General features: G+C 37.2%; 2 protein-coding genes across 3 annotated transcripts; one reads left to right on the plus strand and one right to left on the minus strand.

Annotated features, from left to right (window-relative positions):
• The first annotated feature begins 1,974 nt into the window (after positions 1-1,974).
• Positions 1,975-8,904, plus strand: LOC106393663 (agamous-like MADS-box protein AGL11). The gene is made up of 8 exons (XM_022709187.2): positions 1,975-2,183; positions 2,290-2,449; positions 7,651-7,791; positions 7,879-7,940; positions 8,029-8,128; positions 8,240-8,281; positions 8,378-8,419; positions 8,528-8,904. Exons 1-8 carry the CDS (start codon positions 1,975-1,977, stop codon positions 8,711-8,713), a joined length of 942 nt encoding a protein of 313 aa, XP_022564908.2. The 3' UTR covers positions 8,714-8,904.
• On the minus strand, positions 8,846-12,367 carry LOC106390621 (immune-associated nucleotide-binding protein 13-like). 2 transcript variants are annotated; one of them, XM_013831125.3, is made up of 6 exons: positions 11,904-12,367; positions 11,571-11,806; positions 11,219-11,487; positions 9,498-9,665; positions 9,266-9,400; positions 8,846-9,170 (listed from the first exon to the last, which is right to left on the minus strand). In XM_013831125.3, exons 2-6 carry the CDS (start codon positions 11,794-11,796, stop codon positions 8,958-8,960), a joined length of 1,011 nt encoding a protein of 336 aa, XP_013686579.1. In that variant the 5' UTR covers positions 11,797-11,806; positions 11,904-12,367; the 3' UTR covers positions 8,846-8,957. The 2 variants fall into 2 exon arrangements, with proteins under 2 accessions (XP_013686579.1, XP_048624314.1); XM_048768357.1 differs by having other exon boundaries at positions 11,897-11,927.
• Positions 12,368-14,557: the final 2,190 nt, after the last annotated feature.

Genomic DNA, 14,557 nt, shown 5'->3' on the forward strand with positions numbered 1-14,557 from the left:
CCGGACGTAGGCGTCGTCAGGCCGCAGAGCCGTCCATGAGGGACGTCTTGAAGGCACTGACGGCTATGGCAACTCAGATAACTACCCTGACGCAGGCGTTCACACCCTTGGTGAACTCGTCTGTTGGTCAATCGACTCGGATTCCTACGGCTATTCCTTTAGTTGGAGGAGAGCAGGTCATGGAAACGGCCGAAGTGGTAGAACTAGACCCAGAGCCAGTCCAGGCCGTGAAAAAGGTGGATTACCTGAGTGTGTTGCAACACATAAGCCGTATGGGAACCAAACACTTCAAAGGTAGTACCGTTCCAATCGAAGCAGACGAGTGGAGGAGCCGTCTGATCCGGAACTTCAAGTCTAGTCGCTGTCTAGGCGACTACAAGAAGGATATCGCGGTCCACTTCCTTGACGGGGATGCGCACAACTGGTGGATTGCCGTGGACAAGCGTACTGGAGGAAGCATCAATAGGATTGAGGACTTTAAGTACGAGTTCAACAGGAAGTACTTCCCAGCCGAAGCTTGGGATCGGCTTGAGGCAAAATTCTTGTACCTCACCCAGGGTCGCAAAACCGTGTGTGAGTATGAGGAAGAGTTCAACTGTCTCAGGCGGTATGTTGGGAAGGAACTGGTGGACGAGTCGGTGCAGGTGCGTCGGTTCTTCCGCGGGCTGAGAGTAGAACTTCGTACACACTGCTCTATCCTCACTTTCCGTACTGTCTCGGAACTGGTCGAGAAAGTTGCCTTGCTGGAGACAACTCTTGCTGAGGAAAACCGGGTGAAGTCACACACCCAACATGCTTCGGGTAGAAGGTCAAACGACCGAAAAAGGAAGAGGGATCAGGTCGATGAAGGCGGTAAGTCTTCGAGAAGTCGATCTGAGTGCGCCTAGTGCGGTAGGAAGCACGGAGACGAATGCTGGAAAGCAGTGGGTGCCTGCACCCGATGTGGTAGCAAGGACCATGCGATCCAGAACTGTCCAAAAATGGACCAAGGGCAAGGAAAAGTGACAAGTGAGGATGTAAGATCCTGATTCCATTGCGGAAAGACGGGCATTACAAGAGGGAATGTGTAGCATCCCCATCCCACAGTCTGAACTGAATCAGTCAGAGGTCAGACTGATCAGACGGGACAGACATGTTGGACATGTCATCTGGATAGTACTGGTCAGGTTAAGACGATACTGTCTGTCCGAACATAGCAGTGGAGCTTGTCATCTGAGATCAGTTAGTCAATGTGTGGACTGACTGGTATACATTATGACGGGAACGGATACTGAGCTGAACGTGTACTGGAAAGCTAAGGAAACTGATGGGAATGGTTATCCGAGGCGATTACTAAGCAGTTCCAGAACAGTTACTAGGGTGGTTACCGAGCAGTTGCTGGACGGTTCCTAAGTAATTACTGGATGGTGTAACCGATAGGGATGGTTTATGGACTTGGAACTGTCAAGCAGTTACGAAGCGGTTAATTAACTGTCGGAAAGTTAAGTTAAACCGTCTGAGAGCAGTTACTGATGAGATTGAGCGCGGGAGCAGTTGAGTAAAACGGTTATGGGTGGTTAAGGCCGAGAAGTAACCGCCCAAACTCCTTTTAATGGAAATCCCGCGGATCAGAAAGGGGATCTCTTCTCTACACCGTTCTGGAGAGACATCAGGGGAGAGAGAGCGGAGAGAGAGGAAAACTGATCGGAAAGAAAGAGAGATGGCTGGAGGGCCGATCGGAGTCTCAGATATGGCCGCGGGTCTGTCTGTTTAATGCGACTCCATCTGATCCAAACGTTGATCAGATCGTACTGATTATACCGGAGAGAGACAGAGAGAAATACCGGGAGAGGGTGATTCTGATCGAGAGAGACAGAGATCACAGAGAAGAGACTGGTCGGATTCTAATCCGTCTGTCCGCGTACTGAGCGATGGTAGGGAAGCCATGTTCTGATTGATAGCCTGCGTCTTGATGGTTCGCGATAGTTTTACTGGATGCGGTGGCTCATGCTATCGGACCGTTCTGATGAACTGAAGGAAGGATCGGATATTGTGCTTGGAACGATCCTAGCCATGGAGAGATGTGGTACTGAAGTGATCGATTTGATTGGATCCTTGGAGGCGATCGGGACCAGTGACATACTGAAGGAGGATCGACTGGAAATAGGATCGAGTTTGCTGATGCGTGTGGCACAAGAGGGAGTGTTACTGATACTGGAATGACTGAGGGGCAGGATGGCCGTGGGGAGAACTGACTGGATCGAGGGCTGTAGAGCCGACTGTGTACTGACTGATCCGGGTGTGATCAAGGACTGGTTCTGGGGCGCTAAGCATGGCTAGCGTACTGTATGTTCTGGATGGCTTGTTGGAGACCAAGCCGTCTCTCTTTGTCTACTTGGGTCACGTGGGGATGGTTGGCTGTGTGACTAAGAAACAAGGGGATTCAGTTAAGTGTCTAATCAAGCTACTGGTTAGATGAGGAAGGACGGGAAAGCATGTAGACAACAAGGAAGGAGCGTATGGATGGATTGTCAGACAACGAAGCACCGAGGCATTAAGGTACATGTTTATCATGCTTCGAAAATTAGTAGACTGCTAAGTTACTGGATTAGACTTAGCGAACCTTGTGTACTGAACTGAACCTCATAGAGAAAAACTGGGATAAAATCCTAAATTAGAGAAAAATTGGGTATCGACCATGTTTGGTCGAGGGAAGCGAACTGGGGTCGTACTGGCGGTAAGGAAAACCTGGTCGGGGCCTTTCTAGTGGTATCAGAGCGATTACGGTTCTAGGACAGAGTTTGAAGGATGATACAAGATTTGTCTAGACCGGACGCAGAAAATGCTAAGGGTGAGAATTGGAGAACTGACGAGAGACTTGATCTTGGGAGTCATCAAGTCGGACTTACACTTTGTATGGGCAAATGTAAGTTAGAAGTCTACCTGGAAAGAAACCAGAGATAAGATCATTGATGAATGACTGGATTGGTGGAATGAAGTCTGAGTTAAGATCATTTGAAGAATGATCGGATTGCTTAAGGTGTTCTGGATTACTTAAGAGAGTTAACCAAGAAATTATTCTAAGTGTTGGAAACAACAGAGAGGTTTACTTAAGTCAGTGGATCCGTATTCTGAAGTGAAGAAACGAGAAGGATTGACTAAGAGATTTCTGAAGCTTAAGGAAGGTTAAGCAGACTGGAATCAAGAAAAACCAAGCTGTTCGAGAAAGCGAAAGATGATTCAAAAATGTCAAAGTAAGACAATGAACTGTCAAGGACAATGATGTCGGATATGGAGCCAAGGAGCTGATGAGTTTAATTCTGTATGGACAAGACGTCCGTAACTGGATCTGAAAGGGGGACTTCAGACGGAAGGCCTTCAAGGCAAGATAGCCAAGTGGATGAGCCGGATGTTGTAAACGGGAACTGAGTTAGACAGGTGGTCCGAAAATTGAGATAGTATCTCAATGAACGGGTTAAGGCAATGGATGGATTACTGTGAGATTACCTGAAAGAGTCGGGGAATCGGGAAACTGAAATGGACAAGTCATCCATGGAAAAGTCTATAATGACTAAGACACTGATGCTGGAATGTGAAGTTGAGAGACTTACATTCAAGTGGAACGTTCTGTTGAGGATGCTTAGACGGATTCTAAGATTTTCAAGTGATGGACAAGGTGGTCCGGGAAATTGAAACTGGAAGTTCTATGGAAGGATTCGGAAAAATCTGCGTAAGACTTACACATAGCAAGTGGCAAGTGTAAGCAAGTCTGGATATAAAGAACTGGACAAGAGAATTGTCAAGTATGACTAAGCTCGATTGTCTTAGTAGGTTTGTGCGGTCCGAGAGTTGAGATTATCAGAACAAGAGATTGGAAGTCAGGTGTACTTGCCATAGACTTGTTAAGTGATCAAGAAACTACTTGGAGGTACAAGATGCTGTAGATGATGAGTTGTGGTCAGAGTTTCAAAAGTAGTTAAATGATATGTTCCTACCATGAGCATGTCTAGATCAGAAAATGTACTTAGGGGCTGTGATGCTTGCTAATGCTTGCTAGATTTTGGATGACGGTTCGATGATTTGGGATCATTTGAGTTTAGATTATTGATTCCTTTCATGCGAGAGTCTAGATCAGTCTAGGTGCTTATGGCTGAGATGCTCATTAAGACTTAGCTTGATTGTAAGACGGCTGCTTGATGACTTGGAATGATAATGATGGACCAGACTAAGTGTCTGATTAACTGGACAAGTGGGAATACTGAAACCATAGTGTTAGTGTTGATGATATGTCTTTAGGAACCGAGTGGGTTTGCTGAGGCATAACTCTTCTGATACTGTCTGTTCTGGCGTCTATGGAAACCGAGAGTTTCCAAGACGTGACTGTCTGTCATCGCGTGTTATGTCCTGACGTCTTTGGGAACCGGAGAGTTGCCAAGACGTAACTGTTGTCGCGTTGGTGGGAACTAGATTAGTTCGCCATCGCGTGTCTGTACTGCTGTCTGCGGAAACCCAATCTGATGTATGTGGGAGATGTACCTTCCAAGACATAACTGTACTATTACTGGAACTCAAGGAGTTCACTACTGTGGGTTTCCGATCGCGATGAAAGCATGGATGGGAATTAGTGAGAGTTTGCCATCACATGTTTGTAGGACGTCTGTCTGTTTGATATGTCCTGTATATACTGATGTCTCTGGGAACTGTTGAGTCTTCCAAGACATAACTGTGACTAAGTCAATGGGAACAAGATGAGTTTGTCATTATGGGATTGTGAACCGGGAAGGACTGGGAGTCCGAAAGGAAAACTGTGCAAGGGATCAAGTGTAGGATCCGATAAGAAATGTCTGTAAAGATCAAGAATGATCCGGAGGTGTCAATAAAGATCAGTAAAGATCTGAGAAAAGCTGATGTCGATCATCATAGGTGGTCGGGGACTGGTTAGGATCAGGGAGTGATCCGAGGAAACAACTGTAAGTATCAAGATGAGATCCATTCATTCTGAAAAGATTAAGTTCCTAGTACTCGGAGTTAGTCCATGCTAAGGAACACTGGAGTGCGAGAATCAAACAGTCAAGTCAGGATTGGACTGAGATGGGTTGGAACTGAGTTCCAGAAGGACTAAATTTGAATCAATAAGTGATTGTGATCGGTTAAGGTTTAAGCTGGAAAAACTTAATTAAGGTAGTGAGTTTAAACTTCGAGAATTGAGGTAAACTGGTCAACACTGTTGGGAGCTATGTTCTCACCAAAGTGTGTGTCCAAAGACCGCGAAATTGCTCGGAAGTAGAAGCTGCTATGCTTACAGAGTTGGTGAACTGAACTGAGTCTGCTGAGACTAAGTATGTGGAAAGGCACTGAATCGAGGAAATTGATAGCTGAGATCGAATCTGTGAGTGGGATTTTGACCAGAAAGTCTTGAAAACAGTAATGGTCGAATGACCAAAAGTATGAGAACTGAGTTAAGGCATGAGTGGCGTATGTTGGAACAATTCTGATTGGATAGAACAAAGTTCTATTAACTGCTGAATTCGAGGACGAATTCATTCCAAGTGGGGGAGACTTGTAGCATCCCCATCCTGCAGTCTGAACTGAATCAGTCAGAGGTCGGACTGATCAGACGGGACAGACATGTTGGATATGTCATCTGGATAGTACTGGTCAGGTTAAGACGATACTGTCTGTCTGAACATAGCCATGGAGCTTGTCATCTGAGATCAGTTAGTCAATGTGTGGACTGACTGGTATACATTATGACGGGAACAGATACTGGTTGAACGTGTACTGGAAAGCTAAGGAAACTGATGGGAACGGTTATCCGAGGCGGTTACTAAGCAGTTCCGGAACAGTTACTAGGATGGTTACCGAGCAGTTGCTGGACGGTTCCTAAGTAATTACTGGATGGTGTACCCGATTGGGATGGTTTACGGACTTGGAACTGTCAAGCAGTTACGGAGCGGTTAATTAACTGTCGGGAAGTTAAGTTAAACCGTCCGAGAGCAGTTACTGATGAGATTGAGCACGAGATCAGTTAAGTAAAACGGTTATGGGCTGTTAAGGCAGAGAAGTAACCGCCCAAACTCCTTTTAATAGAAATCCCGCGGATCAGAAAGGGGATCTCTTCTCTAGGGATAAGGCCGACTTCGGGTAGTTTGGTGGTCTCGGCGATCCAAGCAGAACAGATGCTCGAGAAGGGATGTGAAGCCTACGTGGCCACGATCTCCACAACTGAAGTCGGAAAGGGTGTAGACCTTGGAGAAATTCCAGTGGTCAAGGAGTTTGAGGATGCGTTCCAGACCTTGGCGGGTTTACCACCCGACCGGTCAGATCCATTCACGATCGAACTCGAACCGGGAACTACTCCATTGTTCAAAGCGCCGTATCGAATGGCCCCAGCTGAGATGTCGGAGCTGAAGAAGCAATTGGAAGAATTGCTTGAAAAAGGGTTCATACGGCCAAGTAGTTCACCTTGGGGAGCCCCGTCCTATTCGTGAAGAAGAAGGATGAGAGTTTTCGTCTGTGCATAGACTATCGAGGATTGAATCGGGTTACTGTTAAAAACAAGTATCCATTGCTTTGGATAGATGAACTGCAAGACCAGCTAAGAGGGGCGACTTGGTTTTCCAAGATCGACTTGGCTTCGGGTTATCACCAGATCCCGATCGAACCGATGCATGTCCGGAAGACTGCTTTCAGAACGAGGTATGGCCATTATGAGTTCGTAGTGATGCCGTTCGGCCTAACCAATGCACCGGCCGCGTTCATGAAAATGATGAATGGGATCTTTCGGGAATACTTGGACGAGTTCGTTACAATTAGATTTAATAAAATCTAGACTTATACAAATGAACCTAAACGAAATAGCAGAAGTACAAATGATATTTAAACTTCAGTCTCATGATATTTACTTTTAGTCACCCATATATCTTACAAAAGTATTTATATGTACACAAGTACTATATATATATATATATATATATATATATACTATTTTCATATATACATATAAATCTTGAGAAAATCTTAAAGGAGAAGAGAGATAGTACAATGAGTTCAAGTATCAAACTCAGGCTAGCTATCCTGCAGCTACAGTGTTGGTCAACAAGTCTTTTTTTTTTTCTTTGATTTGTCAAAGTTTTTTCTTGGAACTTAAAAAAAATTGTGTAGCGAGGAGATGTGTTGTAGTTCGTACTCTTCTTTCCTCTTTCATCTTAAGCAAATCGGATCATGCCTTTTCCTTCCTTTTTTGGCTTTCTCATCTTATATCGTCCATTTCCTTTTTAAAAATCTACAAGTCACTTCACCTATTATATATCCAAAACATTTTTTAATATATATGACAATCTCAACTCCGCCTTCCGTCCTTCAGTTAAAACCCAATAGGTTTGAATACAAATAAAATTCATTATATTGTTCTATACTTTTATTCAGAGTACATAATAATGACGATTTCTGTTGTCTCCATATTTTTTGGACAACACTGTTGTCTCCTTATATTGTTTGTTTCCCAATGCTATGGCCTATACAAATACTATATATAAATTTAACTTTGCATATGGTTACTTCAACGTTATTGTTTCTTTTGCATTTTTCATGTTTCATTATATTAACCTTTATACACGAATGCATCTATAGACATCTGAATTAGAATACCGCAGTGATTAAATGCACTAGTACGTACATATATATATACTCAGTGTTCCGAGTGAATTGGATGGTTTTTTTTTCCGTGACAGCATAAGATCAACCATTGAGAGGTACAAGAAGGCTTCTGATAACACCAACACTCACTCTGTACAAGAGATTAATGCAGCGGTTTTATTTTTTCTCCATCTCGCTATACTTCATTATAACATCAAATATACGCGTATATATTTAGTCTGATGCGTGTTTAAATTACAGTACTATCAACAAGAATCTGCAAAGCTGAGGCAACAGATCCAAACGATTCAAAATTCCAACAGGTTTTCTGCCCTCATTTATAGTTATTAATTACTTTATATATTATTTATATTGACTGTAACACATATATATATATATATATTGTTGTAGGCATCTGATGGGAGACTCTTTGAGTGCCTTAAGTGTCAAGGAGCTAAAACAGGTTGAGAATCGCCTTGAGAAAGCCATCTCTAGAATCAGGTCCAAGAAGGTATGTAGCTACAACATCTCCTAAGACTCTTATAACCTTTTATGTGTATATATCATAGTAGTTAGCCTGAATATATTCTCTAAATCTGCTTTGTGTACTTGCGAGAAATAGCATGAGTTGCTTCTAGCTGAAATCGAGAACCTGCAGAAAAGGGTAAATAGATCTCAAATTAAAGTGTTGCTTTAAGTTTTTTAATTAAGATCACTCCAATATTTCTTGTGAAAAAACTTTGAATATGGTGTAATACAGGAGATTGAGCTTGATAATGAGAGTATCTATCTCCGAACCAAGGTAATTAATTATATAATGGGCTTGTTTATTCCTTCAAGACATCAATTAATCATCTATCCATCATTAGAAAATTCTTCAGTATAGCTAATTAAAATGTCTTGTTGTCAGATAGCAGAAGTGGAGAGGTTTCAACATCACCACCATCATATGGTTAGCGGTACAGAGATGACAGCAATCGAGGTCTTAGCCTCTCGCAATTACTTTGCTCATAGCATTATGACTACGGGTTCTGGCTCTGGAGCTGGCCATGGATGTTCTTACTCTGATCCCGACAAGAAAATTCATCTTGGATAATCTCTTGGACAGAGAAAAAAACAAGCTGAATTAATGGCTATATGAAGCTCTCTACATAAACTATGTTTGGTGTTATTGTAATTCAAAGAACAACGAAGGTATTAATCCTTCAATACTTGTTGGAAACTTGTGTTTGTGTAATAATGAAGACATACTTTGGTTTTATTGTTTGTTTATGAAATACATTATGGCATCTTGATTGAGTGATTCATATGATATCGTAGAGCATAGCATTTATATATGATTAAAGAACAGAGCATTTTTGTGTACGCTGCTGTCTGCGCAATCTAGCGGTTTCTCTCTCAGCGTTGTTGAGTTGATCTCTCAGCCTCTTGATCTCATCAGAAGATAGCTTATGCATTTCAGACATCTTTTTCTCGGCTTCTTCTCTCGCTACTTGTGCCTTAGCTAGTTGCTCCTTCACATCATTCAGTGATTCCTTCAGTTGGTTAGCGATCTAACCAGAGACAACAAAACCCAGCACATAGTGATGATATATAAACGTTCTATATAACTGATGTATGAAGTGAATATTATATATATATATATTACCTTCTCTTTTATCCCTTCGAGCATTTCGTTATAAGTTTTCTCCATTTCCTTCTTAACTTGTGCTATCTCTTGTTTCGACTGACCCTTCATTGCTTGAATCTGCTTTTGTTTTTCCTCTAACGTAGCCTCGTTCTCCTTAAATGGATATGAAGATGTAACTTCAGATTAATTTTATTTAAACAAAGCAACTAAATGTGGAATCTTGTTTTATTGAAGAGTCTATGTTTTTCACCCTTAGCTCAAGTGATAAGTCAGCCATAAATGGTTTTCCATTGTTCTTCTTTGAGATTTGCTCCACGAAGTTGAGAAGATCCTGGACTTGCTTGTCTTTCTTGCTTTTTGGGATATTACGCCTATTGTCAAACAGCACCTTGCGGTCATCACACTCTTTGAGAATTTCCTATAAAGACGCAATTCTTGATAGTTAATAAAGATTTAGTTTTCAAATGCTAACCCAAATAGAAATAGTGAATTTATTTTCAATTCTTAAAATTTTACACCACTTAAGGACTATTTTTATACATGTTAATTTTCATTTTTTTTTTATTTTAAAGAATTACATAATAAGAATTTTTTTTTCTCAGGTACAAGAAAGAAAACTAAGTACTAAATATTATGCTCATATTATATAATTTTTTTCCTATTATTTTTTCTTCATTTTTATTGTTTTAATGGTTATTGTTAGTCCTGACACATTTATCACGAACCAAGAAATCGAACCATAGCAAAAATTGATACCAAATTTCTTAAATATTTGAACGATTTCTGTGTTTTTGGAATTGAGAAATTAAACCAGACTGAAAATTAATTGGATAAAATTTTAAAATACAATTTCTATACTTTAAAATATTAATTGCTTTTAGTTGTGAAATAATAAAATATTCTAAAATATTATTTACAAACCGAACTATCCAAAAAAAAACCAAATTATCTGGTTGTTCCTTATCAAAAATATTTCAAATGATTTGAATTACCCAATATTTTATCCAACAATTGGAATTGTCCGATATTTTCTTCACAAAATCAGTATTATCCATGAAACTTACCAAAATAACGAAATCCATAAAACTGGAACCGAAACTGAACTAAACCTATGTTACATGGAAACAGAAGCGGGTACGTGGAAGCGGAAGCGTATGGAAGCGTATAAGCGAGATTTTTAAAAAAAAATTAGAAAGTGGATACGTCTTGGAAGCGTATATCCATATGTATATATATACATATTAAAATATAAGAATTAAAAAAAAAATTAGGACTAAGAATTATGCAATATAAATTTAAAATAAAGTATTTATTCATTTATAATAATTTTGAAATGATTTCATATTAAAACTGTGAAGATACACATAAATTAAGTTTAAAAGAAATTATTATATTAATTATTTTTAATACTTCATAAATAATTGACGTACACAATATATTTTAATATATGATCTATGTTTAATAAAAACCTCAATACATAAAGATAATTTATATTATTAATTTTAATATTTATATATTTATATTCTCTATATTCATTACTATTAAAATTTGGATTTTATATAAATTAAAAACTATGATTATATTTTTTATTGATATATGACATTGTATTTTTTTTAAAGAACGGAATCGTGATTCCAAAACGGAATCATAAGCTTCCAACGTGTTTTTAAAGAGAATATTTTGTAAACGATTTGGAATCGAGATTCCGTATGCTTCCACAAGGTTCCGATTCCGATTCCGGTTCTGAAGCGGGAAACGGACGTCCGACGAAGCTTCCATGCAACGTAGAACTAAACTGAATCCAGAAATTCTCTTAGAATAATAGTTTGTTCCCAAACTTTTTATCCAAGCCGAACCAAAAACTAAATTCACTGGACCAAAAAACCAAAATATGCTGGGCTAGTTACTGTAATTATATATATGCTGGGCTAGTTACTGTAATTATATATATGGTGCATTATGTTAACCGACCTGAAACTCAGGACAATCCTCCAAATAGTCATCAAGTGTATCTCCATCATCGAATGCATCTCCATTGGTGAAAACCACAATCATGTAGTCAACGATCTGGCTTCCAAAAAGGATCTTTAATGTGCGAAGTGTTAATTGCTCCTCTTCTGTTAACCGGTTCCTCACAGAGAAAACCAGAATGACTGCATCTATGCCGTCTTTAGCCAGACGTAAGCATCTTACAATTTCTCTGATGGTGAAATCTGGCGTCGAGGAAGCACTGAACAGACCTGAAAGCACCCCACTAGTTAATCTAAATGTGCGTTTTAAGAAAATGTGGGATTTGACAATAGATAGTGTCACAAAAACTCACCAGGAGTATCGATAACATTGATTCTCTGACCATTTGGTTGCATAGAAGTATGTAGCTTACACTCTTTAGTAATGAATCTTCCTCTTGTTTTTGACAGGAACTTTGTTTCTCCTAGGATGCTATTTCCAGTCGCACTTTTACCATTCCCAGTCCGACCAAGCAGGACCAGAGTTCTTTCAGGTTTCCAATCAACTTCCACATTTACTCCATTTGATTCCCAAGACATTGTTTCCAATCTGAAAATTCCAAAGGACATGTGAATGGTTCTTGAAATGAACAAAAGAAAAGAAAAAAAGTAAACAAGAACTTAAAGAGAAACTTATCACCAATTACATTTGTTTTTCTCAATTCCCAAGTGAGAAAGCAAAGGAAAATATTTTTAAATTTATAGAGGAAAAAACATTTAGATTCATTCGACAAATGAAGAAGGAAAGTAGACATAAAAGGAAGGAAAAAGAAAAGAATAACGGTGAGGAGGTCTTTAAAGTAAGAATATAATAAACAATTTTCTTAAACACAATCTAAGAGAAAGTAAACAAGCAAAGAATCAAATAGAAAGATAACAATCTTTACCAATTTGTTGGTCGAATGGCGCTCCTATATTCTCTTTTTATTATTTTATACTTCTACTTTGCATGAAGGAAGAACCTTGAAGCTGCTACAATGACTGACCAAAAAGACGGTATAAGACAGCAAATTCCATGATTCTGGGAAATCGTTTTGTTTATTTTTTTTTTGTAACACAGGGAGATCGTTTTGTTAGGCATGGTTATCCCAATAGCAAAGAAACCCAAAAAAAAAATGAAAAAAACAATAGGAGCAACTTGCCCACTTCCTAGATATAATAAACCTAACAAAACAAGCTTCTAACAAAGTGCAAATCATTGTAGGTAATCAATATATTTACTTTCTTTTATAAACCCTTATAGATAATTAATTGGATTTATAAAGCTTTATAAATACTAGAGATTATGTCTGGCTACGTCCGGGTTTATACAAAAGTGTTGTATTTAATACTTATATTACAATATTATATCTTTCTATAAGAGTATAAATAGTAATCTGAATTAGAAATAAATAAAACTTGCAATTTATTGTTTTTATTATCTAAAATATGTATGAGATGATGAAGATGAACAAATGTGAAATGAATAATTTTTTTGTTAAACCTTAGTTATTATCTAAAATATTTTTTCTTACATATTTACTTATTTAGGTTATTATGAAAATATACTATTAATCAAATTAAGCAAAATGGAGATTAATTTTATTAATATGATGAAGAATCAGGGAAATAAAACTCGATTTTAAAATACCGTTAAGAAAAATGGAGATTTATTTTTTTTGGCAAAAAAATAAAATACAGTAAATAGGAGATTCCAGCTTTGGTTGGAGGAAATGCAGAAATGTCAATTATTTGAGTGTTCTACCTATTGATATGAGATTCCAGATTCCAGATATAAAACAGGAGTGCTCTACCTATTGATATGCAGAAATGAATATCAAATAGCTTATAGTTATATTTCTTTGGGATGTCACATAAAAAAACCATACTCATCCATCATTATGCAATTCCTCCTACGTTATGTTTGCTTGCAGATCGACTACTTTTAAACAGTCTGGTCTCGTAAATGTATTTAATGTTAACTATTTTAGCTTCATATTTCATTTGGGATGGGAGCTAGTTCCACTCTTTTGTACTCAAGGCAAGAGTAAGATTGATGACTATATTTTTATGACCAAATATGAAGTTTGGGGAACCAACCTTTAAATATTGATATTAGGGAATTTATGGCATTTTCTATTTTACCTATGTAATTCAATTTGAATAATCAAAAAGAAATAGAAAACAAATTTGAACTTCTAAAAAAACTAAAATAAATTAGAAATCAAACTTTTAAGAACGAAGTTCATATAATTAAGCAACCAAACTTTATATTGTCAATTATATGATTATATTGTATACTCGAGATACAGATATACTATTATATCTATATCTATATTATTAAAAGAGAAGTACCCATTTGAAAATGTTCTTAATTCATTAATTAAACTCTCTATTTTTTGCCTTGTCTTTTTCAGTTGCATTTATGAAATATCCTAAAACGAATAAAACTGACTAATTTATTACTTGTCTTTTCAGTTACATTAATGAAATATGCTTAAATGAATTTAAAATTCCTATTTTATTGTTTGTCATTTTCAGTTACCTTAATGAAATATCCTTAAGTAAATTTGGACATAATGTCATTTAATCAACAAAAAAAACTCATGAGTTATCCTTACGTTCATAATTTTAATAATGGAGATTTTAAAAAACGTGCATCATTAAAATGTTATCTAAAACATACATCACAAATATATAACATGCATCAATAAAACTAGAATTTGACTCACACAATTGTACGGATATTATTTTCAGTTGATTAAATTAAAAAAATATTTATTTATTCAAAAAATATTTAAGAATGGCTATGTTTTTAAAAATTATATGGTATTATTTGTTCATAACTCTTTTGTCATTTGCTAAATTGTTAGAAATAAAATTTTAGCATAATATAACTCAATTGTCATTTGCTAAATTTATGGTTTTTATTTATATTTTTTATTATTTAAATATAATATTTTCATTTTATATTTGAAAGAGAAATGAATTTTCTTTCAAACAATATTTTTGTAAATGTATTTTTTTTTAAAATAATCAATTTAAATTGTTATTATCATTGAATATAATTATTTTTGACATAATTTGAGTTTTTGTTTACATCAAAACTTATCATATTTTAGGATAATTTTAATTTAAAATGTAATTTTCATATTTTTCAAACAAATTCTTAAAAAAATTTTTTAAATATTTTGCTATAATTTTTTTAAAAAATATTGAGTTGCATTTCAAATAAAAAGGTAAAGATATTAAAAATATTCTAATTTAAATATGTAAAATTTAATATAGTTTTAAGGACATGGTCAAAATAAAAAAAAATTAC

This window comes from Brassica napus, chromosome C9 (assembly GCF_020379485.1).
Source record: "Brassica napus cultivar Da-Ae chromosome C9, Da-Ae, whole genome shotgun sequence".
Lineage (NCBI taxonomy): Eukaryota > Viridiplantae > Streptophyta > Magnoliopsida > Brassicales > Brassicaceae > Brassica > Brassica napus.

Excerpts from the sequence above, each read along its gene's own strand:
- LOC106393663 (XM_022709187.2), top strand. The coding sequence starts at position 1,975 with ATGCGGTGGCTCATGCTATCGGACCGTTCTGATGAACTGAAGGAAGGA. Across the intron at positions 7,792-7,878 it reads TACAAGAGATTAATGCAGCG|TACTATCAACAAGAATCTGC; the intron begins GTTTTATTTTTT and ends TTTAAATTACAG. Across the intron at positions 8,129-8,239 it reads CTAGAATCAGGTCCAAGAAG|CATGAGTTGCTTCTAGCTGA; the intron begins GTATGTAGCTAC and ends TGCGAGAAATAG.
- LOC106390621 (XM_013831125.3), bottom strand. The coding sequence starts at position 11,796 with ATGTCTTGGGAATCAAATGGAGTAAATGTGGAAGTTGATTGGAAACCT. Across the intron at positions 11,488-11,570 it reads CAATGTTATCGATACTCCTG|GTCTGTTCAGTGCTTCCTCG; the intron begins GTGAGTTTTTGT and ends GGGTGCTTTCAG. Across the intron at positions 9,666-11,218 it reads AGGATTGTCCTGAGTTTCAG|GAAATTCTCAAAGAGTGTGA; the intron begins GTCGGTTAACAT and ends GCGTCTTTATAG.